Source organism: Pelodiscus sinensis, chromosome 14, assembly GCF_049634645.1.
Source record: "Pelodiscus sinensis isolate JC-2024 chromosome 14, ASM4963464v1, whole genome shotgun sequence".
NCBI classification, from domain to species: domain Eukaryota; kingdom Metazoa; phylum Chordata; order Testudines; family Trionychidae; genus Pelodiscus; species Pelodiscus sinensis.
Genome location: NC_134724.1, coordinates 19,685,073 through 19,709,849, shown reverse-complemented (window position 1 = coordinate 19,709,849; position 24,777 = coordinate 19,685,073). Strand labels below are relative to the sequence as shown.

Here is a 24,777-nt window from a genome sequence, read left to right as displayed (position 1 = left end):
TTTGGATATCCTGGAAAGGGACAAGAGTGGGGAAGTGAGCAGGCCGTGCCACAGAACACAGAAATAAAGGGGAAGCCAGTGCAGGGCAGAGTAAGTAGTCAGAAAGGACACTAGAGGTGCAGATCAGTGCGATGCCAGGCCCCGATTCCCAGGAGGCATATGTAAACGAGAAGGAACAGTGACACACCTCAATCTTGCATTCACATAAATGCTCAGCATGCTGGCAAATGAACAGATGATAAAAAAAATACAAATAACTCCCATGAAAAAGAGCTCTAGCACATACTTTTTCCAGTTATGTTCATCTTTGAATTATTTGTAAATACACCAGGTATAGCATTTTCAGACAGAAATGATTTTTAAACTGTTACCTTTAATTTTGAAAGGCTAAAAATGGAAAGTTTCCAAATTTATTTATAATATATTTGGTCTGACTTTCTACTCAGTATGAGTACAATCATGATACTGGTTTTTCAAGTATCTAAAAGGGTGTGACAAGGAGGAGGGAGAAAAAAAGTTCTCCTTGGCCTCTGATAGGACAAGAAGCAATAGGCTTAAATTGCAGCAAGGGAAGTTTAGGTTGGACATTAGGCAAATCTTCCTAACTGTCAGGGTGATTAAACACTGGAATAAGTTGCCTAGGGAGGTTGTGGAATCTCCATCACTGGAGATAATTAAGAGCAGGTTGGATAGACATCTATCAGGGATGATCTAGACCAGGCCTGGTCAAAATATGGCCTACAGGCTGCATCTAGCCCACCAAGCCACCGGATCTGGTCCATGGACACAGTGGGGAGCCCCAGGCAGGATCCCCTGCTTGACCCACAGATCGCTCAGAAAAGACTGTTTCCTCTTTCCAAAACTATGATCCAGGATGGGAGGGGGAAAAGGCTTCAGGTGCTGCTCCCACCCCCAGCACAATACCATTGGGTGGTTTCTGACCAGAAACTGGCCAATGGGAGCCTCCTGTCTGAGCAACAGGCAGGCAAGATGTAGCATGCCTCCTCCCCTCTGCTTAGTTATTCACACAAGCACATGGCCAGGCAGGCAGGGAAATGTTTTAAGCTCAGCAAGCATTTAGCTCTGCAGGCAGGTTTGGTTGCTGGCTGCTAAGACTCCTGGCCAGAGCTTGCCTCTGGCATTCCAGCTCCTCCCTTCCCCAATTCACTGCCCCCCCACTCCACATACCCAAACCCTCTGGGCCCTCCTGTACCCATATCCCCTCCCATGTCTGGCACCCCAATCCTCTGCCCTACATCACAATCCCCTCCTGCCCTTGTTCACATTCCAAACCCATGCACCCTAGTCCCCTGCCCTGCAGGGCTGGCCTTACCATGAGATGAACTGAGGTAGCCACCTCAGATGCCAGACTGGGAGTGGGGGGCACCACTAGGACCCAGAGAATTGAGACCTTTCAAAGTTTTGGCCTAAGAGAGGGGACTTGGGGGCATCATTTGAGCTCCCCACCTCAGGTGACAAAACGTTGTGGCCTGGCCCTGCTGCCCTAGGTCACAACCAGCTCCTTCACCCAAACTCCCTCCCAGACTCCAATCTCCCTCCTGCACCCCAATCCCTTACCCCCAAGCTCCCTTTTGCACCCAACCTCCACCATTAACATCATGGAAGAGTGTGGCCCTTGACCACTTTCCAAAATCTTGAAGTGGTCCCCGTCTAAAATTATTGTCCATCCCTGATCTAGATGGTGATTGTTCCTGCCATAAGGGGAAAGAACTGGACTCATCTCTTGAGGTCCCTTCTAGGTCTAGTATTCTATGATTCTATTGAGATTAGTTCTAAATTAACAAATGTTAGTAAAGTTTAATGACCAAACAACTTACCAAGGATCTAGAATGATAATATAATATAATATAATATAATATAATATAATATAATATAATATAATATAATATAATATAATATAATATAATATAATATAATATAATTCTAGATCCTTGGTAAGTTGTATAAACTTTTCAGGGGTTTGTTTGTTTGTTTATATATAAACAAACAAACAAACACATACACCAATTACAAGGCTTTGTTATCACACTAGCTACAATGTACACAGAATGTCTATAGACCAAAAGAATAACTTTCTACATTTAATACATGTAAAAATTCAGAGTATTAATTAAAGGACTGAAAGTGCAGACAGAAATTAAAATGGAAAAAAATTAAGTGTAATCCTTTTGCTCAGATCTTTACTATTTTGTTCCATTTCCCAGAATATACATCAGAGTTTAAGTCTTTTGGTCTTATCAAAGATATTATCATTGCTTTCAAGTTACCCCTTCTTTCCTAAACTCATCCTTTCCAGAAGTATCGCCACTCATACAGATCCTTTTAAAACTAATATTGAAGATTTGGATCCAAATTTGCATCTTGGTTATATTAGCACAACTGAGACAACAATCTGGCCCATACATCTGTAATAAGAATCCATCCTTCCCACTGTCACAAGATGGATAAATTTATTATTAGACTGAATACTTAAAAGCCAGCTAACAACTATCACTGAAAAGGCAGAGTTCATTGTCAAAACACGGCACCTAAATGTAATGACCTCTGACTTTTCTCTCTCAAGATATTGACATGGCTGTGATTATGCTTTGTGAGGTTACACTGAAGATCTCTTTCATATCCCTGTCTTTAAACTCTGTAGCTGAAGAGAGGCAGAACACAGTAAGTTCATTCTGATACTCTGCAAATACCTAAGATTTGTTTCCTGAAATTAATACTAATTGTTTGTTTATGAACTCATCTAAAAAAAGTGATGAGTTTAAAATAAGAACAGCACAAAATATAATAGGAATAAAAACCACACCTGTGTATATGTAACTGAGAGAAGACGTTTCATCTTTCTCAAGATTAATTGCACAATCAGAATTAAAAGCTAAAATGTATCTAATTCAATGAGGTTTAGATTTGGAGGAAAAGGAATTCAATATAGTAATTCCTCATTTAACACGTGCCCACTTAACATGTTTTCGCGATAGCATGACTTTTTTTTTAGGGAACATTTTTTTAATTACATGACCGTCCCTGGAATAACATGATTTCCCCAGCCGGCCTGTTGCTGGCAGGTGCACAGGGCTTCCCCCACCTCCCTGCAAAGCAGCGGAGGGTTTGCCGCTCGCCACGCCGTTCCCCGCTGACTCCCCCTCGCTGGACACTTTGCCCCCTCTCCCCCACCCCTGCTTGCAGGCTGGCGGCTGGGCGGGGGCTTCCCCTGCCTCCTTGCAAAGCGGCAGAGGGTTCACCGCTTGCCACGCCATTCCCCGGTGACCCCCCCTCGCCCGATGCAGTGCGGGTCCTGGCAGACCCGTCACAGGGGCATACTCCCAACCCAATCCCCCTCCTCCCCTTTCCTTCCCCAGAGCCAAAACACCTCCCTTCCCTGCTGTAACCCAGTCCCCTTTCTCCCCCAACCTTATGTCCCGGTCCCAACAGACACCACCGCTTGAAACGCAACCCCCATCTTTTCCATTATTGTCAATGGGAAAATTGACCCCGCATAACATGTTTTCACTTAATACGATCATTTTCTGAAACATATCTATAGTGTTAAATGAGGAATTACTGTATGTGCAAGATCTGTAATGGATGAGGGACAGATTCTCAGTCCAACCAGCCAGGCTATCTGTACTACTTCATAGTTGTTAGTGCAGGATTGGAAGAAATTTCAGAATGGAGGTCTCTCATACTCCCACATAGTTTGGCCTAGTGGATCTCTATAATGCACAGGACAAAACCATGGTTTGCACCCCTCTTAGCAAAGCTTTGGACATCCATCAAAGAGATTTTCTCTTTGGCATAAAGCTACTTATGAGCTTTCTGCTTGGTGTTCTAGATTTTGGCTCTGTATCATGACTATTTGTCATCCAGATCACTAACAAAATGGTGTTGCAGATGAAGTGCCATAGCTTACAAGGCACCAATATCTCTAGTAGCTTCCACCTTGATCTCACGGGAGGTGTCCTAGTGGTTTTTACATGAATGACACTTCATTTGAAGGAAACTTTCAACATGTGAATTATGAATTTCAGATCCAGTGCTCTGTGAACCCAATGGAGAGTCTTCTAGCCACAGGACACAATCCCCCAGAAAAAAATCCCACTAGATCCATACAGCTCTCTGTGGAGCTGGGCTCCATGGAGTACTGGAGATGGCCTTATATGTGGGGGTGAACTGACACTTGCTCAACTTCTGTCAATAGAGCCTCACCAATCCCACTGCAAGAGAGACACTTCTTGTACCTGCAGAGAAGGGGTTGATATTTACAAGAGAAACATACGCTGATCATTTTGTAAATCATCATCTTTTTGTTCTCCCTGTGCTTAAGACATGAAAGTTTTTATACCTTCATATTAGAAACTGGATAATAATTTGATCACTACTAAAAAGGATACATAGAGATTCAGTTCCCTTTTTTGACTTGTAAAAGTAACACTAAAAGTAGGATATGTACCTGGTTATTAGGAAATATTTTCCAGCTTACATGTTAAACGATTTGCAACATTACAGGATGTACACATTATACTGTGCTTTTAAAGTAACACTGTAGAATGCAAAAATCAAAGGCCAATTCGGATTCAGAGATGATGTCTCTCTCTCTCTGATTGTAATGAGGACTATATACGGGGATGTGAAGTCATAATGGGGCCTCTTATCTAGTTTTTCTTGTCCTGTGTTGCAGATCTCTCAGGTTACCACCACCAAAAAATTTAAAAATCTGTTTTTTTTCTCCTGTTTATAGCTGTTTACTTTGACATTTCATTCAGTTTGGACAATCATTAAAATTAGAGGCAAGCAAAGCCCTATTAAGTTGTCTAACCCATCTTCTTGCCAATGCAGGGTGGTTCCCTAAAGCACATTTTCCAAATCTCTGTCTTATCAACGAGGGTTCTACCAGGACATTTTTTCCAGATTGAGAGATCGCACTGTCAGAAAGCTTTTACAAATACTCAACCTCCAATTCCCTTATCTTACGTATACCTCCCTCACCCCGTTATTACCTTATCATACTGCTTCCTGCGCCAGATAATTAATATCCTCATATTTGTAGGTTTTTATCTCATCTGCTCTTATTCAAGCTTATGACTAGAAATGGCCAAACTATTTGTAGGGTGTAATATAAATTAACTTAATTTCACACATTTTTCTATTTGTTAATCATCTGAGAAGAGATGTTAGTGGTTTATCTTGTTGCCTCTTCTTCAGTCAACACTTTTTGTGAAACTGACTCTTAAGAAGATCACAATGAGGACCATGCACTGTTCTTGTGTACACTTTACCTGGTATATAGGTCTTCGGTTGGTTCTCTGCACAAGGGTAAATTTTACGTAATATTGCAGTCCATGGGTTGTTTGTGAAATATTTGCACAATCTATGTCATCGACCATCTACTATTTATAGTATGTGACTGGTCACCTAAGTTACATGGTATTCTTGTTGCTTCTAGACTGGATGGCTGAAACTTTTCTATACAAGAGAAAGAATCAAAAAAATTGAGACTCCTTGTAAGTCATTAATTGAAGGGTTTATAGGTGGCTACAGGAATTAAAATGAGTGGACCAGATCCTGATGTAAATTGGTTTATCTCCATCAAGTCCATGGTGTTATGCTGATTTACACTAGCTAACGAACAAGCCTACTAGGATCAGACTTCATATAGATCTCTGTGGTACTCCTCTGGACACTCAGCGTTTGGTCCCTGGATGAGATTTTGAGAACAAAGCCTGGAATTTAGTTACCTATATGCCCTAAATGATAATCGTCTAAATTGCTCTTAAAATCTCTGCACTGAAATCAGTTTCCAGTTTATGATGTGCCTATATCCAAACACAAGTATACTTGTCCATTTCAGATTCTAATATTCATGCACTGGCCCCATGTTATATTTAGGTTCAACATTATGCTAAAGAATATGTAGACTAAAATAAAGCTATATTCCATTGGGGGGAAAAACAATCTTTAAGATTTCTATTTATATTGGCCAAACACTGAGGTTCCAAGCCCTGAAGGATTTGACCCATTAGCTTCTTATTTTATAAACAAAATCTCTTTCTGGGGAAGGTATTATGATAAACTGACAGTTCATCTTGAGCATGGACCCTTTAAGACCCACCAAAAATGTTTCACCCAGGCATAATAAGAGTACTTTTCTTTTAATGAATACAAGACAGAGTAAAATAAAATATCTCATGAAAAGCCAGTGAACAAATATTGGCTTTGGTCTACACTAGGACCTTAATCTGAAATAACTCCCCCAATTTACAATTTATAAGCAGTGCGTCTATACTGCCAAGCCTGTTATTTCAAAATAACAGGCCTCAGAATTCGAACTCTGCACTCCTGCTTTTCATGAGGAGTAATACTAATTCCAAAATACTAATTTTGAAATAATGTGAGTGTAAACACTCCGGTGCCGCTAATATGAACTTATTGGATTCTGGGAGGCCTCCCGCAGCTCCCCAGAGTGCTTCCTGGGGCTCTAAGTCCAAGGTAGCACATCCACATTAACAGAGCCTGCCTCAGACTAATTTTAATGCTTCCCCGTAGTGAGGACACACACTAGTTTGAATTTGTTAAAATCAGGAGTTCTTAAATCAAATTTTAGTAATTTTGAAATAGTTTCCTAGTGTAGACATGGGCATAGAGTGTTTTGGCCTGAGAAGATACACATGGATACTTTAAACATACCCAGATTTTGAGTAACACTCTTTATGATAGGAAAGTGTTTTTGCAAGGACACTCGATGGACTGCATGACTCAAGAACTTTATTACATATTGAACTTCTCTGAATATCAGTTCCAGCTGACGGAGGCCATTTCTGCACATAGCTCAGCAGCAGAAGGATTCAGTGAAATTCTGGCCCCCCCACACAAAGGGTTTTATGCAAGAGACCTGCATGGAGGACAGGGATGGGATAGACTCCTCCTTCCCCAAACTAGAAGCAGGCCATGAAGTACATGCAATTTCAGTGAGTGACTTCGATGTCAGCAGAGTTCCTTTGAAAATCCCACATACACACAAATATTGTCATCTGATACCTGGGGGCCTACAGGTGGGTTCCTAAGTCCATTATTAAACTCCTAAATAAATTACCTTGATTTCAGAACTGCTGAACAGCTAAGCTCCCAATGAAGTCAGAGGGAGCACCAGGTGGAGAGCACCTTTGAAAATCTGGGCAAACAGCTTTCCTGTATGAAGAGAACTATGGATTTGGAAGTGTAACTGAAGGCATTCAAGTTTGATAATTGAGGCCACTCTCGTGATATCACTAAACTTGGTGTAAATGTGCACTGTGGGATGATTATACCCCTCAGGCCTAAACCTTTCATGTAAAGACCTCAATGTTTACTAGTTCTGAGTATACTTTATCCAAGACAACCAAAGAGAACACAGTTAATGATCTGAATCCCTAATGTATGCAAACAATATTGTTCCTTTTTGTCAGAGGCTGGAAATGGGTGACAGAAGAGGGACCACGTGATGATTGCCTGTTCTGTTCCCTCCTCTGGGACACCTGGCATTGGCCACTATTAGAAGACAGGATACTGGGCTAGATGCACCTTTGGTCTGATACAGTATGGCCGTTCTTATGTTCTTCTAGAGTCGGATAATCGAACCTGCCTTCCCCTTATGCATCCACAATTTGAGGCTACAAGTACATGGAGGTACAATTTATATAATTTGAATGCCTATCGAACAAGTTCTGCAGCCATTTACATCTGATGCTACCCCACTGCCTTCTGTTGACTTAAACAAGGTATACATCAGTACCGAATTTGACCTCAGTATCTCACCTGAGGGTAAAACCCAGTGCTTAGATCCTGAAATGTTTAATTGCCTCTGCAATATTTTGCACCCATACAATTGAGGATGCAAAAGAAACCCAGCTCAATATGGAGTTAGTACGGTCTATATATGTTTCTATATACAAGCTTAATATTGATGACACCACTCAAACCACCCACATACATAAACTTCAAGGGTTGAAAATGGACCTCAGACCTATGGACCCATACAGTCACTTTGTTAACCTTATCCTGATAAAACATTGCATTAAAAGCAAATGTCCACAATAAAGGATTATACAAAGTAAAGACTTTCCAAATGTAATGCAAGCATTCAGTCTTGCTTAACAGCAACACTGGTAGCTGACAGATAGGTGTCTGGGACGGAGAGCCTCAGCCAGTGCTACTGTGAGAGTAAGTGAATGGAGGAGTTTCTCAAAAAGGTAACATACCAGAAAGCCAGACCTTAATGATAACAACTTGTGGGATGAAACACACTCCTCAAGAAAGTCATTTACCCTCCAGGGCCCCTCCAGGCAACTTCTGTTAATGGCCACTGTCAAAATAATTACTAACAAAAAAGAAAGAGCACACATATACACACAAACTGGTATTTTTAAGCAAAATGCATTGGACAATAAATCCTAAATTTGCTGTAAGACAATATGCTTACAGATATATGATCTTTGCAGTTACTCTTACATATTTTTAACAGGTGTGTGCATTGACCGATGGTTTTCTCAAACCAGGAAAATGATTCATATACTTCAAGTGGAAATTAAGGCTAGCAACTGTCTCAGTGTCATCATCTCATGGGCATTACTTAAATAAACCAAAACTATTCATTTTTTAACAAAAGTTAGTCAACCAAACTGAAATTATTTTCATACATACCAAATCAGTAACAATCTTACAATGCACATTATGTAACTGTCCACAACAATGGACTGCACAGGCTATAATTCCTTGCAAAATTTAAGGAATTATGTAATACTATTACAGGAAGTAGAGAAGTTTCTTTTAAAGTAAATTTGTAAAGCTACCTATTTCTGGTAGCATAGGAAAATTTCCCACTATCTATTCAACAATGCATAATAGATCACTGGATAGTCATTGGACAAAACAGCTGTATAACAAAGTTTTTAATTAAGGATTCTGAGGTAACTGAATTTGAACACTGAAAGGTATTAAAATAAACTCAGTGCTCTTCACTTATTGTTACATATCGGAAGTTACACACATACAGTTTGTACATATTCATGTGTACCCTGCATACATACATACACAATTCCATGTTACACATTGAGGCTAGAGAATCACTGAAGTTTAAATAAGCAAAAACAAACCCTGTGCAAACACAAATATAATGTTTCAAATTTACACACACCAGGAAACAAAAATGTAAACAATTTTAAGTTACCCACATTGCACATAAATGCGTACTTTTTCAAGTATAGCAACAATCTTACTAATATTAAAAAGCAGCAATGTAGGTGAGTTAATGTTGCAAGGGGAATCTTAATTTTTTTTGTCTTCACTTCACTCTTTAAGTCTGCTGCCATAAATGTTGTGTGGATTTAATTATTTGCATTTAATTTTTCTCTCTCTTTTAAACATTTCTATTTTAAAAACAAATAAGCATTAGTCTGTGGAGCATAGTTTACACAGTTTTTCTTTACGCAATTCCATAAACTTTAAACTCAATCATTCTGTGCGAACACAGTCACACACAAGATGCTGTTGAAGATGCTACAGATTTATGTAATATTTTATGCAAATCCACAGCATTGCAGGCAGATACACAATTTAAAACTAAGTAATTTTTTCCTCAGCATGAGTGAAACCAATTTTTAAATTACTTCTAACACTGCAATTTAATGTCTATTTTCAAATACACACAGTGACAATTTCTCATTGTGGGCTAGCCACATGTGAAATTTGAAGCATTAAAATCTGACCATTTTTTAGTTACCCGTCTGTTTGTTAAATAAATGTCTTAAAGTGATTTCAAGGTACAGAATGGATATTCACTGTTCATAATTCTAAAATGTCTATGGAGATCTCTTTCCCCTCCAAAAAAATCATCTATGGGCAGAGCCCAAGCATGGAAAGGTTTAGACCCAAGAGAAAAAAATTGGGGGGGGGGGGGGGCAGTTATGGGCAATTTCAAACAGAAGGGCCTGTAATGAAAGTTGTTTTACAACCTACCTTTAGCATTTGCTAGGACAAAAATGGTGGCTGCAGAGAGAGAACATAACAGAAACAGAGGGCCTGTACCTGCACATTGAAGGCAAATGGAATAGGATAAGGCCCTTACTGCAATCTTTACTCACTGTTTTGGCTGAGTAAGAAGTTCAAAATTCAGTCCTGAATTTCAGCATGTTAACTGCATGGCAACATTTACTATATACCAGGTTATATATAAACTGCTCTTTTTTTAAAGCATTTTGCAAAAAAGCATTTTTTAAATAAAAAAAATTAAGATCTGCTTTCATCTGATGTATGTTTAATATTTAAGATAAAATACTCCAGTGCTATCTTAATGCTGAAATTATCAACTTAATCTCTGGATTATCTGATTAGAAATGAAGTGATACACTCGTTATATGAACAATATTATTAAAAAAGTCTGTTCAAGTCTGCTTTATTCAAGTCATTTGGTACCAAAAGGCCCAAACATATTCTTGCTGGAGTAGGGTAAGATTTCACCTCAATTTTCAGTGAGTACTTTAAAGATACACATACTTATCATTCTTGTTAAGATTTGAAGGAAAAGTGTTATAGATTAAATAATTTGAAAAACAATTAAACATTCTAGTCAGGGTTAGTTTTGCTGGGAGTTTAATTTGGGATCTTTGGGGGGGGAAACAGAATTTCCTCATGCATAGGATTGTAAATGCTTTTCACATCTGTTCACTTATTGCTAAAATATAACTCTGCTTTTCAAATACAGTATCTTTTAAAGAATACTAAAGATTAATTCTAATAAAAATGTACAATCATAGCATTTGTTTGGGAAAACTTAGTGGAATCATAAACCTAGTGGCACACAGACAATGTAACCGTACAGGGTATGCTCTTTGAAAGTCATCTAAATATTCTAATGATCCTTTCCAGCTGAAAAAAGAGGAGAGCATTCTTCAGCATATACTGTTCTCTCTCTGTCACCATCACTTATGAAAACACAAACACCCCCCCCCCCACACACACACACCCACACACCCCTGACATTATTGTCAGGAATTAAAAATCTCTCTGGAACCCTTCATCACTCCGAAACCAGAAATAACGTAGGGGATCCCTGAGTCATATTTCCTGAATGTTTGGAGCTGAACCCCCGTTTCAGTATTTTAAAAGTCTTGACTATAAAATATTGAGATTCTTACCTGAATCAAGTGCCTATGTATTTTTCAGTATATTGAACTATATTTTTGAAAAGATGTTAAATATAGGAACTTATGATCTTGTTTCCACCTAGAATTTTATCCTTACAATTAAAGGCTATTAGCTGGCATCCCCTTTAACCATCAAACTCAGACAGTGGCAGTTTCATAGCCACAAAGAGAAGCAGTAAATGAGAAGAACATGTTACTACACTGCATTTGAGAAAGTTTGGCTCCAAGCTATGCACTGATTAATATCAGATCTCCTTCTTTACTTGCCTCTTGACAATCTTGTCACATCTGGCTGACAAATCCTTACAAGCTTATCCAAACCAAGGCAACCCAGATCATGCTCGAGGACTAGCTTGAAGGAAGCGGCAACACCAGCCATGCACTGATGTGCCATCATGAAACTAATGAAGCTGATTTCACTTGCAGACTGCAGGAACACGAAGAAACACAACATGCCTGAAGGTTTTGCAACATAACACAGAGTTAGCTCACCGAAAGATAAGACAAACAATCAGCTCTTGAGGTTCAAGAAGCCAAGTAGTTATAGGATTTTTTAAAAAAGGGATTTATGAAACACTTGAACAGCACACTCAACCAAATGAGCACAGTACAATTTGCCACTACAGATCTGTTGTGAAATTTAAGTGCTAGTTGCCTTTCAAATAATGATTTGTTGTAAATTAAAACAATGAAAAATAGTTATTTTTCTTTTTCTTTTCCCTCTTCCTTTCAAATCCCAAATACCACAGTCACCCCTGAGTTCCTTAATTATCTAACCTAAAAGAATTTTTTAAAAAGCAGATGTCATTTACTACTCACAGCATTTTAAAACAGGATAACCCATAGTCTGTATATATCAGAACTCACTCCATGGGTTAGCAATCCGCCGACTCGTCATTTTTAAAACAAGTATTTGTTAAGCTGGTGGCTAGCGTATTTGACCAATTAATAGAGCAGAAAATAAACTGTTTTCTTTAAACACATCCAACAAAACAGCATTGGGTTAAGTTGACAGTTAATGCTACATTTCTTTTGCTTCATGGCAAAAAGTCGTAAGAAATAAAACGTGTCTAAATTCTGATTCACTACTGAAGCCTTCTAATTATTTAAAAGTAAAAAACTGAAATAGATATGCAGACTGGATCTTTAAGAAAAGATTACTGTCTTAATTCACTGCTGACTATTCAGTGTTCAGGAAAATGTATGTAAAGGGCATACGTTAGGCTCCGCTTTTGTGCTAATTCCACTGGAACTTCATAGTGAAATGATATTGTTGTCTGGTCTCCCAGTGCATGTATATATCACAAAAATAATAATGTGTTTGCTTAAAGCACTTGACTCAGAATACATTTAAGTCACAAATCACAGATTTTATTGCTATTAATGTATATTCAGGACTTGTGCAATTAAACCTTTGTAAGTATTTATTTACTTATTTATGACATCACTACTTCAATAAGAAAACAATTATCCAAATAGTAGTTCAGTTTTATTAAAGCCTTCATATGATTTTTCATTATTTATTTTCAAAGAGTCATACAGCTGTTCACTGTGTATTTCAGGTGGAATAACAGGATTTTGCAAATAAACTAGCCTACCACCACTTCCACAATTTCTTTTAGTAATTAAGGCAGAAATGGAGAGCACATATCAAGAATCATTAAAGCCATCATCCAAATCAATACCACCCCTAATTTTCATTTTTCCACTGTACATACCTACAAGTAAAAGTTGTACAGTGAAAATAAGCATTCAGTTGTAACTGCAAATAACTTTCCTTACCTCAGACATTTCTTACTGTGCATATGCTTCCAGAGCTATAAAACAGGTTCCCATTCCCTCAGCGAGTTGTACAAAGAAGTACTGGAAACACTCCTGTCTGTACAAGTACTAAAGCAGAACCATCACACGCCTCTTTACTCTTGTCTGAATCTGAGCACCTCCAGGTCTGATGTATGCTCAGACTGTGCACAGGGGAGTGAAATAAGATCCTCCCCCTTGGTGTTCTCCAGACCTACAGTACTAAGTTGTGTCTGCCTCTCACCTCTGCAGCGAGCTCTCACCTCAGTGCCCCAGAGTGGTGTGTTCCAGCATGCCCCTCCAGTCACAGGGCAGCCCCCTCACAGCTGGCCTGAAGAGGCCATGACACTCATCTTTCACAGAGATTTGATCAAAAGGAGTCAGAGGCTCGAGGCACTCCTAATGCAGTGTGAGGAGATTCTACCTCTGCTCTGGCAGCCTAAGTAAATGCACTAAATCAATGCAGCTGACCTAAGGTCTGATACAATTTTTTTCTAAAAAAGTACAACTATCTGCAAATAAGCATTAAGATTCTTTAAATTAATTCTTTTTAGCACTGATATAACAGAGTGGAATCCCCCCCAGACTTGGAAGTTTGGGTTTCGTATTTTTATTTATTTATTTATTTAGCATTCACAGATCTTGAATGTTAATTCATTTTAACAGGAGTATTTTTTGTATAAAAAGTTTTATTGATTAAAATTTCCCCCTGTCAGCTTACATTTCGGGAAGACTAATTGAGGTTTTTTTTTTTTTATGAACACAACATAAATGTTTAACATATTTTGATAAAAATATACCAATTGGAGATTCCTGCGGGTAAATTATGAGTAATAAAGAGGAGCAGAGAATTAAACTACCAGTAATCGGGCCAAAATCTACTTTCCTTTTCCAACATGTGGGCTTGCATGTCGGTGACTTAGAACTGAATTTAGCCCAGGTTCTCTCTCAGTCATCCCTCATCTGATACATTTACTTCCTTGAGCTGTTAGAATTCCAACTGTCAAGAAACAGGAAGCAAAACTAAATGAAAATTAAACAACATAAATAGTCAAACCCTTTCTTTGGGTCCCTGTTCAGCCTCTTTTATATTAGTTAGTATTTCCTATGTGGCCAAATTGCGATATCCATGGATAATTCACAATGAACTCAATGGGAATTCTTTATGAGCATCTGAGTATAATATTTGCCCACAAGGAAGTTTGTAATCCCATACTAGAAACAGCAGGAAGTAGAATGGTTGGCAAGAAAAGTCAGCAAAGGCAACTAAATTGCTGACAGGAATTTTCATCTTTTAATTGTATTTGTTACTAGCCCTTAAGAAGGGACTCACAGCAAGGGGGTGCAGGAATCAAAGCTGGGGGATGAGGAGGGGCTCTGGGCAGGGTACTGTGGGGGGTATGAGGGGAGAAGTAAAGCCACCACCCCACACTCCCTGAAATTCTTACCAGGACTGCTTGCTCTTCCCCTTCCTGCCCTGTCAGGGAGCGAGAGCAAAGCACAAGCTCATCTGCCCCCTGTGCTCTCCAGACAGAATGAGGAATTCAGCAAACTGTGCACTTTTCCCTCGCTCCCTGATGAAAGCGAAGAGACAGCAATGTCCCCCTAAGAATTGGGAAAGGGGAGCTCAGAGCTAGGACAATTCTGGCTGGTGGGGTGTATCCTCACCCATCCCCTTTCACCAGCCTGGTGATTCTGTCTCTTTTCTGTTTTTATGAGGGGCAATTCCATTCCAGGCACATCCCATTTTCCTGGCACAACCAAATCCTTGCCTTGCTTCAAATTACGATAAGAGGAAGCTGCACACCAAATTTGGTAGTCCTAGCTCTAACCATTTAGGAGGAGTTCTTGAACAGACAGAGGGTATGTCTACACTAGCCCCCTAGTTCGAACTAGGGAGGCTAATGTAGGCATTCGAAATTGCAAATGAAGCCCAGGATTTAAATATCCCGGGCTTTATTTGCATGTTCCCGTCTGGTCGCCATTTTGAAATTCCACTAGCCCGAAGTAACTGCCCGCGGCTACAAGCGGCAGTGAAACGGTAATTCAAACTAAGGCCTTAGTTTGAATTAACTGTTACACCTCATTCTAGGAGCAGTAACAGTTAATTCGAACAGTTAGTTTGAATTACCGTTTCACTGCCGCGTGTAGCCACGGGCAGTTACTTCGGGCTAGTGGAATTTCAAAATGGCAACTGGACAGGAACATGCAAATAAAGCCTGGGATATTTAAATCCCGGGCTTCATTTGCAATTTCGAATGCCTACATTAGCGTCCCTAGTTCGAACTAGGGGGCTAGTGTAGACATACCCAGACAGACAATCTCAACTATATAGAGGATTTGCTACAGATGTATATCGTGTTTTATAGACAGAACCTGATTCTGATCTCACTTATTGGTGTAAACCCAGCATAACTCCATTGCTATCCATGGAGTTAAACCAGCATAAAACCAGTGTGAGATCAGAATGAGCCTCAGGATCTCAGAGTACATACTCCCCTACATCTCTGCTTTCTTGACCCTATGATTTTTCCACACTAAACTTTAACAAAAACAGAAAATAGCGAGGGACATTCAGCTTCATGCGTCTGCCTACCAGACATTTCTGACAATGACTGTGGCTGAACAGTCAACTTCTTAGGACTACATAAGCTGCTTGTCTTCACTTTCAGGGCTCTTAACCATCTATTCCTCTCTACCTAACTTCTCTCACTCACCAGTGAGATTTCAACTTCTGCCTCTGCTTGTCTCGTGATGCCATTTTTCCAGCACTCACTCTTTAGATTTTCAAACAAGAGCCTTCATGTTTTCTCTCCAGCTGCCCCTCGTTCTTGGGAGAAGCTTCTCATAAACATCTGCAGAACATACACATTATCTTCCTTCACATTCCTTCTCAAAACTCTCCTTTGCTTTGATGCCTATAAAAACCTTGATGACAGTTAGGCTGCTAGTGCGCTGGTACCACTGCTGGTCATGCTGACAAGCGTTATCTTATTGGGTAGGTCTACACTACAATTAAACGCCTGTGGCTGGCCTATGTAAGTTGATTTGGGCTTGGGCTATGGGACTCTAGGACTACATACATCTGTATACATCTGACCCTGCATCGGGGCGTGTCCCAGAGCCAGGCTGCAGCCTGGCAGCAGAAAACCTGTGAACTCAGCTGATGGAGGCCAGCCTCTTGCTTAATGCAATGCAGATGTATCCATTGTTTCTTTGTACTCCCCCATCTGACTGTATCTATCTGTAGTCTCTTGTCTTACTGTAATTTCTTTGGGGCAGGGACTGTCTTCTTCCTCTAAGTTGGTACAAGACTAGGGGTCCTAGGCATATGGTAATAAAAACAATAATAATTAGTCTTGAACTGCCATTGCTCTTCATAGAGATCCCTCTGGAACCTCAGTCCTTCAGAAAATACTTTCTGATAATTACTGTCAACATCTCTAAGCTTGTAAACTGTGTGGGAAACCAATTTCTTAACCAACACAAAATAGCAATCACAAAGTTGTGGTTAGCATCCTGTTAGCAAACCTGACTCTTCAACTACTGTTTTTTAACATGGTACAATTCTGTAGTGAAGATAAAGCCCAATCACTCACTTGCTGTTGTGAGAGACCCTCTGAAACCAATGGCAAACCCTATTACTATGACCATATTCCATGCTTAATAAGCAGCCATGTAGAATGTCATACCAGGGATGTGTCTACTGACAATTCTTCACCAAAAGCTATAAGAGTGGTTCAAGATTATATGAACTGCCAGGTGGGTTGAATTTACTCCAAAATGATAAGTGATTAAAATTCAGATCTGTGGCAAGCTGTTCTCTCTGATAGTCAGTGCTATTTACCACTCGCCTAGCAGAGATTTAATTCTCATTAGAAAATGGGCAAAGTAGTTATGGTGAACAATTTATTTGACTAAGTTAGTTCTCTGTAAGTACATTATGCACAATCAGACTGATATTTTTACACAGTTTTTTCATTATTCAAAATCATTCAATGAAGACTCAGTGTGAGCATATTCCAGCCCCTTTCCATGCAAACTATCCATTATGATTAGGTCAGTGGTTCTCCAGCATGCTGGTGTCTGGCCCCCTTGCAGTCTAAGAACATGAGCTCTGACCCCACCTTCACACATGCTAGCGACAATATTAACTGCTATATCCACTTCTATTGGAATGATAGAACAGTAACATCTAAACATTTATAAGAGTTTCTTTGTCCATGTTTCATGAGATGGACAAGGAGACCTTCATTTTAATCTTGGCTCTGCTACTGAACTGCTGTTTAGCCTTGGGTAAGTTATTTCACCTATTTCCCCTTCCCCCTTTTGATTTGTCTATTTGAATTGTGAGCTCTTTGCATCCAAATAGACCGCCCCACCTTCACACAGCCCAACCCAGGGGGTAGAGGTCTTTAGGTGCCCACAGAATACAAAAGTAGTGATATTAAGTATGTGGAATCAAGGCATAATGGTGGTACAAGGGGAGCTCCTTTCTTTCCAGCCCAGTCTCTTTGAGCCTCTGCCTTAGCCTGTTTCCTCTTGCACCCTAGCCTCTTCCCTATCCTATGTCTCAGCCTGTGCATTCAGTTCAGCATAGGATTGTCTATGAGTATGTAGGTCAGAAGGTGAAGTGTTTCAACTACTTATGTATAACAAAGGGAACAGCTCCTGTTAGGGTATGTCTACACTACAGAGTTAGTTCGAACTAACGGACGTTAGTTCGAACTAACTTTCATAGGCACTACACTAGCACTCTGCTAGTTCGAACTTAATTCGAACTAACGGAGCGCTTAGTTCGAACTAGGAAAACCTCATTTTACGAGGATTAAGCCTAGTTCGAACTAGCTAGTTCGAATTAAGGGGTGTGTAGCCCCTTAATTCGAACTAGTGGGAGGCTAGCCCTCCCCAGGTTTCCCTGGTGGCCACTCTGGCCAACACCAAGGAAACTCTTCTGCCCCCCTCCCGGCCCCGGACCCCTTAAAGGGGCACGGGCTAGCTACGGTGCCCGTGCCAGGTGCAAGCCTGCCAGCACCCAGCTAGCAGACCCTGCACCTGGCACGGCTCGAGCCATCCACCCGATGCCCCCCAGCCCTCCCCCTCTTCCCGGTACCAGGCTGGTGGCTCCCGGGAGCTTGCCCGGGACCGCAAGAGGCGGGCACCCGCCTGGGCTAGTGCAGACATTGTGGACCTTGTCCACGATCTCCGCACTAGGCACAGGAAAGTGGCCGGCTAGGGCAGGAGAGCTGCCAGCCTGGCCACCCAGGAGCAGGTGTGCAAGAGAATCAAGGGGGTCCACTGAGACCCCTGACCCTGAGCCCTGAGCTTACAATGGCCATCCTGGGTCAGACCAAAGGTCCATCTAGCCCAGTAGCCTGTCTGCCGACAGCGACCAGCCCTAGGGACCCTGGAGGGGATGGACCGAAGACAGTGACCAAGCCATTTGTCTCGTGCCATCCCTCTCCAGCCTTCCACAAACCTTGGGCAGGGACACCACTCCTACCCCCTGGCTAATACCACTCCATGGACCCAACCTCCATGACTTGATCTCACTTCCCTTTAAACTCTGTTCTAGTTGTAGCCTTCACAGCCTCCTGCAGCAAGGAGTTCCACAGGTTGACTCTTTGCTTTGTGAAGAACAACTTTCTGTTACTAGTTTGAAGCCTGCTACCCATTCCTTTCCTTTGGTGTCCTCTAGTCCTTCTTTATGGGAACTAATGAAGAACTTTTCTGTATGCACCCTCTCCACCCAACCCCTGCTTTTAGAGACCTCTATCCTGTCCCCCCTCCGTCTCCTCTTTTCTAAGCTGAAAAGTCCCAGTCTCTTTAGCCTCTCTTCATATGGGACCTGTTCCCAACCCCTCATCATTGTAGTTGCCCTCCCCTCTCCCACCCTCTCTCTTCCCCTCTCCCACCTCCTTTTCCCAGTCTCCCCCAGTTTTGTTCAGTAAAGACAGATTCCATTTTGGAAGACATGTTATCTTTATTTTGTACATCAAGAAGAGGGGCTAGGAAAGGGTAAGTGGAAGGAGGTGAGGGAGGAATGGGGCACGAGCCCCCGATGGGGAGGACTGGGCTGGCTCTGCGGGCTTCTGGGGGTGGAAGCTCTCCTGCAGCCCCCCAATTGCCTCCTCTCCCCAGATGGCAGCCTGCGGCAAGTGCAGCCGGGCTGATGGCCGAGTGGTGTGATGTGCCCAGTGTGGGTAGTCCGGGCAATCCAAGCCAGGACTGCTTTGCAAGCGAGGCACCCCTGAGAACTGTCTGTCCGGGGTGGGGGTCAGGACCTTTTAAGCACAGCCCTCGGCTAGCCTGAGACAGCATCTCCACGCTCTAAGTCCTCCTCTGATGCCCTGCCGGCACTGCTTCCGGCCAGCCTTAACCCCGGTTCAGGGTCCACTTAATGTGGACATGCTAGTTCAAATTAGCAAAACGCTAATTCGAACTAGTTTTTTAGTCTGGATCCATTAGTTTGAATTAGCTTAGTTCGAATTAACTAATTCGAACTAAGTTAGTTCGAATTAACATTGTAGTGTAGACATACCCTTAGAGAGCTGGCTGGAAAGCTGTTGCTTTTGCTTTCGTTTTTTTCTTTTTTAAAGACCTCATCCTTGCTTCTGGGACTGTATAAGTGCAACAGACCCATCACGAAATCCCAGACACCAACACCATGTAATCTGGGGCTGCTTGAGATCAAGATCCAAATCCAGATTTGAATTTTGTGGTTTGACCCCACTGATAGAAAAAAGCCTCGCCGAAGCTTTGATTACTACAAGAGGACAGGACTGGTCTAACTGCTGCAGCTACTTCCAAGCAGCATCTATTTTCTCATCTGGCCAACTGCCTCTTTCTCATTCCTACTGCTGATTGCTGCAGCATGATGGCGACCTTTGTGTCATGCTTGCTTGACCTAAATTCCATCACATGCCTGGTGTCCCTCTTATTTAACTCAATGCTGGCAAAGACCCTGGCATTCATTTTATGGTTGGTTGACTTGCTGCCTTGGGGACTTGTGTGGGTTAGACATTTCACCTCAAAACAGCCATGTGGACCAGTCTGAAGAATAATGGGTCACCTTGAGGGCAGGAAACTATGACAAAGATAAGAGAGTTGTCACATTACAGTGTGGTTCAATACTGAGGGAGCACAGGAAGTAGGTGAAAAAATATTATAGTAGGCTACATCTACACTGGCCCCTTTTCCGGAAGGGGCATGTAAATTTCACCAGTCGTCGTAGGGAAATCCGCGGGGGATTTAAATATCCCCCGCGGCATTTAAATAAAAATGTCCGCCGCTTTTTTCCGGCTTTTAAAAAAGCCGGAAAAGAGCGTCTACACTGGCCCCGATCCTCCGGAAAAAGCGCCCTTTTCTGGAGGCTCTTATTCCTACTTCAAAGTAGGAATAAGACCCTCCGGAAAAGGGCACTTTTTCCGGAGGATCGGGGCCAGTGTAGACGCTCTTTTCCGGCTTTTTTAAAAGCCGGAAAAAAGCGGCGGACATTTTTATTTAAATGCCGCGGGGGATATTTAAATCCCCCGCGGATTTCCCTACGACGACTGGTGAAATTTACATGCCCCTTCCGGAAAAGGGGCCAGTGTAGACGTAGCTGCTGTGTACAGTGAAGGATACAGGAGCAAAGACAGTGGAAAGTTTTTTGTGTAACAGGAATCTATAATAATTTCCAGAATAATAAAATTTGTCTGCTTCTTTAACCCTCCCTCCTCACCAAGGCTACGTCTAGACTGCAAACTTCTTTTGGAAGAAGCTTTTCTGGAAGAGATCTTCTAGAAAAACTTCTTTCAAAAGAGACTGTCTACACAGTAAAAGCACACTGAAAAAGCGATCTGCTTTTTCAAAAGATAGTGTCCAGATTGATAGGATGCTATCTAGCATTTAAGCTGTGATTACTATGGACCGAGTGGCCACTAGAGCACCTGTGCTTTTTCCTGGAGGCCTCTTTTCAAAAAAAAAAAAAAAAAAAAAATGCTGTCGGAAAATCCCCTGCATTCTTTCCACTTTCTGTCAAAAGAATGCTATTGCAATGTGGACGTAAGTGTAGTTTTTCTGGAAAAACAGCCATTTTTCCGGAAAAACTCTGCAGTGTAGACATACCCCAAAAGAACACAGAGGAAACATTCCAAAGATGGCAGTTGTATCACTTCTACTTGAAATTTTCACTTGAAATTTCACAACATTATTTCCCTCCCATTCATCTCTAGTTTTATTACACAATTTTCTAAAGCACCAAAGTTATTTAAGAGCTCAAGTTCAATTTTAAAAGGTGTCTTAGAAGCTTCTAAGTGCTTAAGTCCCATTGACTTGCAATGAAATAAGGACTCCTGGTTTTTTTTCACATGCTTTTGAAAACGTTGTCTCCAAGATAGTTTGGAGTGATTGGTCAAACTGTGTTCACAGCTCTCATAGCAAGGATCAATTTAGATGTGGTTCTTTCTTTAAAGTCTTGTATAGATGGAGCTCAAGAACACGAGGAAAATAAGGGAGCTTGTTTAAAATTGAGTTGATCTTGTCCCCCTCTCTGTCTATGATTTCAGGGAATTGTTTGGTACATTAATTTGTATTTAAAGTAGTATTTTAAGTGTGAATTAGCTAGTATGGCATTTAAAGAAGAATTAGATCTGGTGCCTAATGGAGGGCTAATATAGTATTTAAATTCACACACATTTGGCTAACCTGAAAACATCCTGTTAGAGTGATTTTTCAGTTGCCTGGTAGTTTGGGGGGAAAAAACCCCAAGCAGACTAGAGACAGTGTTCCCTCTAATTTTTTCTGTCCATGTGTGGAATAAATGTTATGTGCACCAAGGTATATGCAGAGGTACAATATCAATAGATACACATCCTGCTGGCTGTGGGCACTCTGTCAATCAGCTGGGCAGCACCTGAATCTCTCCCATGTGGCCAGCCAAGCACTCAGCTTACAGGAAACACTGGCTGGAATATGATTTTTGCTCTCTGGCTCAATGGCTAGTCAAGTATTTTATATTTAATAGGGATATGAAAGGTTAATCAGTTAACCAGTGGGGGCTGGAGCAGTTCCCCGCCTGCTGTGGGCAGGGGGCTGTTCCAGCCCTACGGAGTCCATTGCAGACAGAGACTGTTACAGCCCTCCATCTGTTTTATTGGTTAACACGTTTAACCAATTAACTGGTATTTTACATCCCTGATATCAAGTGGAACAGCTTCATCAGGATAGCCTTGCCACTGGATATCCCATAGTTCAGAGATGGGCAAACACCAGCCCACAGGCCAATCTGCCAGAGTTAGCTCTTGGCAGACCTTATCCTCTATATTTACCTGTACAGCCACAGGAACTGTCCAGATAGCAGCTCCTGTTGGCCACAGATTGCTGTTCCCAGCCAATAGAAGCTGTGAGAAGCAGTGTCCCAGTCTGTGCCACTTCCTGCTGCACATACCTTGCAGGAACGGCGATCTGTGGTCAAAAGGAGCTGCGCAGGTAAATATAGTGGTTGCGGCCCACAAGGTGCTAACTCTTGTGGACCACTGCCATGTTATTTGCTCACCCCGTCATAGTTCAATGTATAGAGAATATTCCTACTCTACAGGAGGCCTACATTCAAATCCTTGCTCCAAATCAGGCAAAATGGGAAACTGAACACAGTTCACATCCTAGGTGAATGCTATAACAAGTATAGTAAGGGTATAAGAAATACACCAACTACTTCCCCAGCTGGTTTGTGATGGCACCTAACTCCCAGAAAATGGGTGGAGGGAGAGTTTGACCAAAGCTCTTTACCCAATTTGTGTCATATCTGTGAATGGTTTCAAGTCAACCAAATTGCATTTTTTTCAGCAAGTCAATTATTCATCTGAAAAATCGACTCCCCTCCACTATCAATTAAAACACCCCATTTTCCCATTCTTCTCTAGTAGCCCATCAAAAATTAAAAGTACTTTAAAAAAAAAAAAGAAAAAAAAAAAGAAGAGCAGAAGTTACACAATGGCATTTTTGAGAGGACAGGAAGAGGAAACTAAACTTATGCTTTTTGCATTTCCCTTTAATGTGCTCTTTTAAGAACTGCCTTCTCACAAATCTTGTAATTTTAAAATTTACAAAATGTAATTGTTAACAGTATTATGGAAGAATCTACTTTATTGAACGGCAGCTTCCAACAATATATGGCTCCTGCAACAAATCAGTTCTGATACTGACATTTCCCAGAGGCACGGCATTTAATCCTCAAATTACAACACAAGTTTTAACAGGCAGGATTTGTCTGTCAGTAAGAGTTTAGTAATTAACAAAAAACTTCTAACGCTAATGGTCTATCAAAAATACCAGTAAAATCAGGCAGGAATACACTACGGACAGGCACTCGCTTGACGATACTTTTTGCAGAATTTAATTAACAGCAGCTTAAACAGAATGCCAGATACACTGTGTTGTCATAAAAGGAAGAGCCATTGACCATGTTTATATCTCTGGTCCAAAAGGTGTGACATGGCACTTGTGGGTGTGCCGAAGTCTGTGCACAAATTTTGCCACAACTGGGAGCAATCAAGGTATAGATAATTTAAAAAAGAAGGGTGGGTAGTACAGTACCCTGAAACATTGATATTGCACCAGCAAAGGTGACACAATTACAACCAATATCGACAGACACCATACCTACAGAAACAAACCTCTCATTCATTTTCACAGCCTCCAGCATTTCACTGGGATTTTCACTCTGCTTCCTACCAGTTAATGGTTTTATTACATGTTTAAAGCATGGAATAGAATAGCTGGTGAGTAAGATGGTAGGTATGCCAATGGTGGCAATTTTGCTTGGTTTCATGGGAGTGTTAGAATTTTACACGAATGACTATGATGTGGCCAACTGACAAAATGAATAAGACAAGTATTTTGCCTGCCTAAAGGGTTGCCAAAATTTGGTCATAAAATCATGTAGACTTTCTTCTAGCTACAGGTTAAATGTTTGTTATGTAGGAAGAAAAAAGAAAGCACACTGTTAAACATTACTTTTTAAAATTAATAATTTTGGTGGAAAAAAATGTTACTATGAGAAGAACTAAACAAAAATTGCAGCAAATTTCACATTTTAATCTGAGTTGGTTGCAGTGATCACATGGGTCACATCATTCTGATTTCCTGATTGGCCAAGCCTATCAACTATTTTTTACAATCAGCATGTATTATGGATGGGCATTACCAACTCCGCCACACAATGAACACCAATCTTCCTTCAGCACAAGCATTGTGCTTGTGCCACGGCTATTGGTCTTGCTTCCCCTCTCCACAGCAAGTCTCTATCCAGTTCCACAATCCTTCTCACAGGTTAGGCAGCAGACATCTTTTAAGGAGTTTTATGCATACTGATAGAGCAATGACATTCACACACTGATTTTTTCAAAGGAGCCTAAGGGAGTTAGGTACTTGAGTTCCATTCAGCAGATTCTTTTGAAAATCCCAGATCACTAAATCCACACTAAGCACCTGAAGCAAGTTGTCTACTTGTTTACCTCTAAAATACACATGGATCTTTTAAGTTTACTCAATGGTGAAAGAAAGAGGCACAGTGCTCTCATGGTATATCATCCCCCTGAGAATCAATTGTCAGTGTTACAATGCTTTTCAATAAGTTAAAAAAAAACCCAAAAAACAGAGAGCTTCCAGGTGTCACTTGGCATGCTTGCCGCAGCCCCAATACCATAGATCCTTGACTGAACTTTAATTAATCTTCCAGACTGCCCAGAGTCTGTGGCAAAGTGATCCACAGCTGCGGCTACAGCCATACCACCACCTT

At 41.1% G+C, this 24,777-nt stretch overlaps 1 protein-coding gene across 2 annotated transcripts in view; it reads right to left on the bottom strand.

Moving 5' to 3' along the window:
* The window catches only part of BNC1 (basonuclin zinc finger protein 1), a 109,062-nt gene that overhangs the window by 19,310 nt on the left and 64,975 nt on the right, over positions 1-24,777 (bottom strand). Inside the window, exon 1 of one of the 2 annotated variants that reach the window (XM_006139247.4) lies at positions 12,978-13,180. The exons of the other annotated variant lie outside the window; for it this stretch is intronic. Coding sequence (XP_006139309.1) covers positions 12,978-12,986 — 9 coding nt within the window. The 5' untranslated portion in view covers positions 12,987-13,180. Of the gene's footprint in view, positions 1-12,977; positions 13,181-24,777 lie in introns of those variants that run through there. 2 annotated transcript variants of the gene reach the window in all.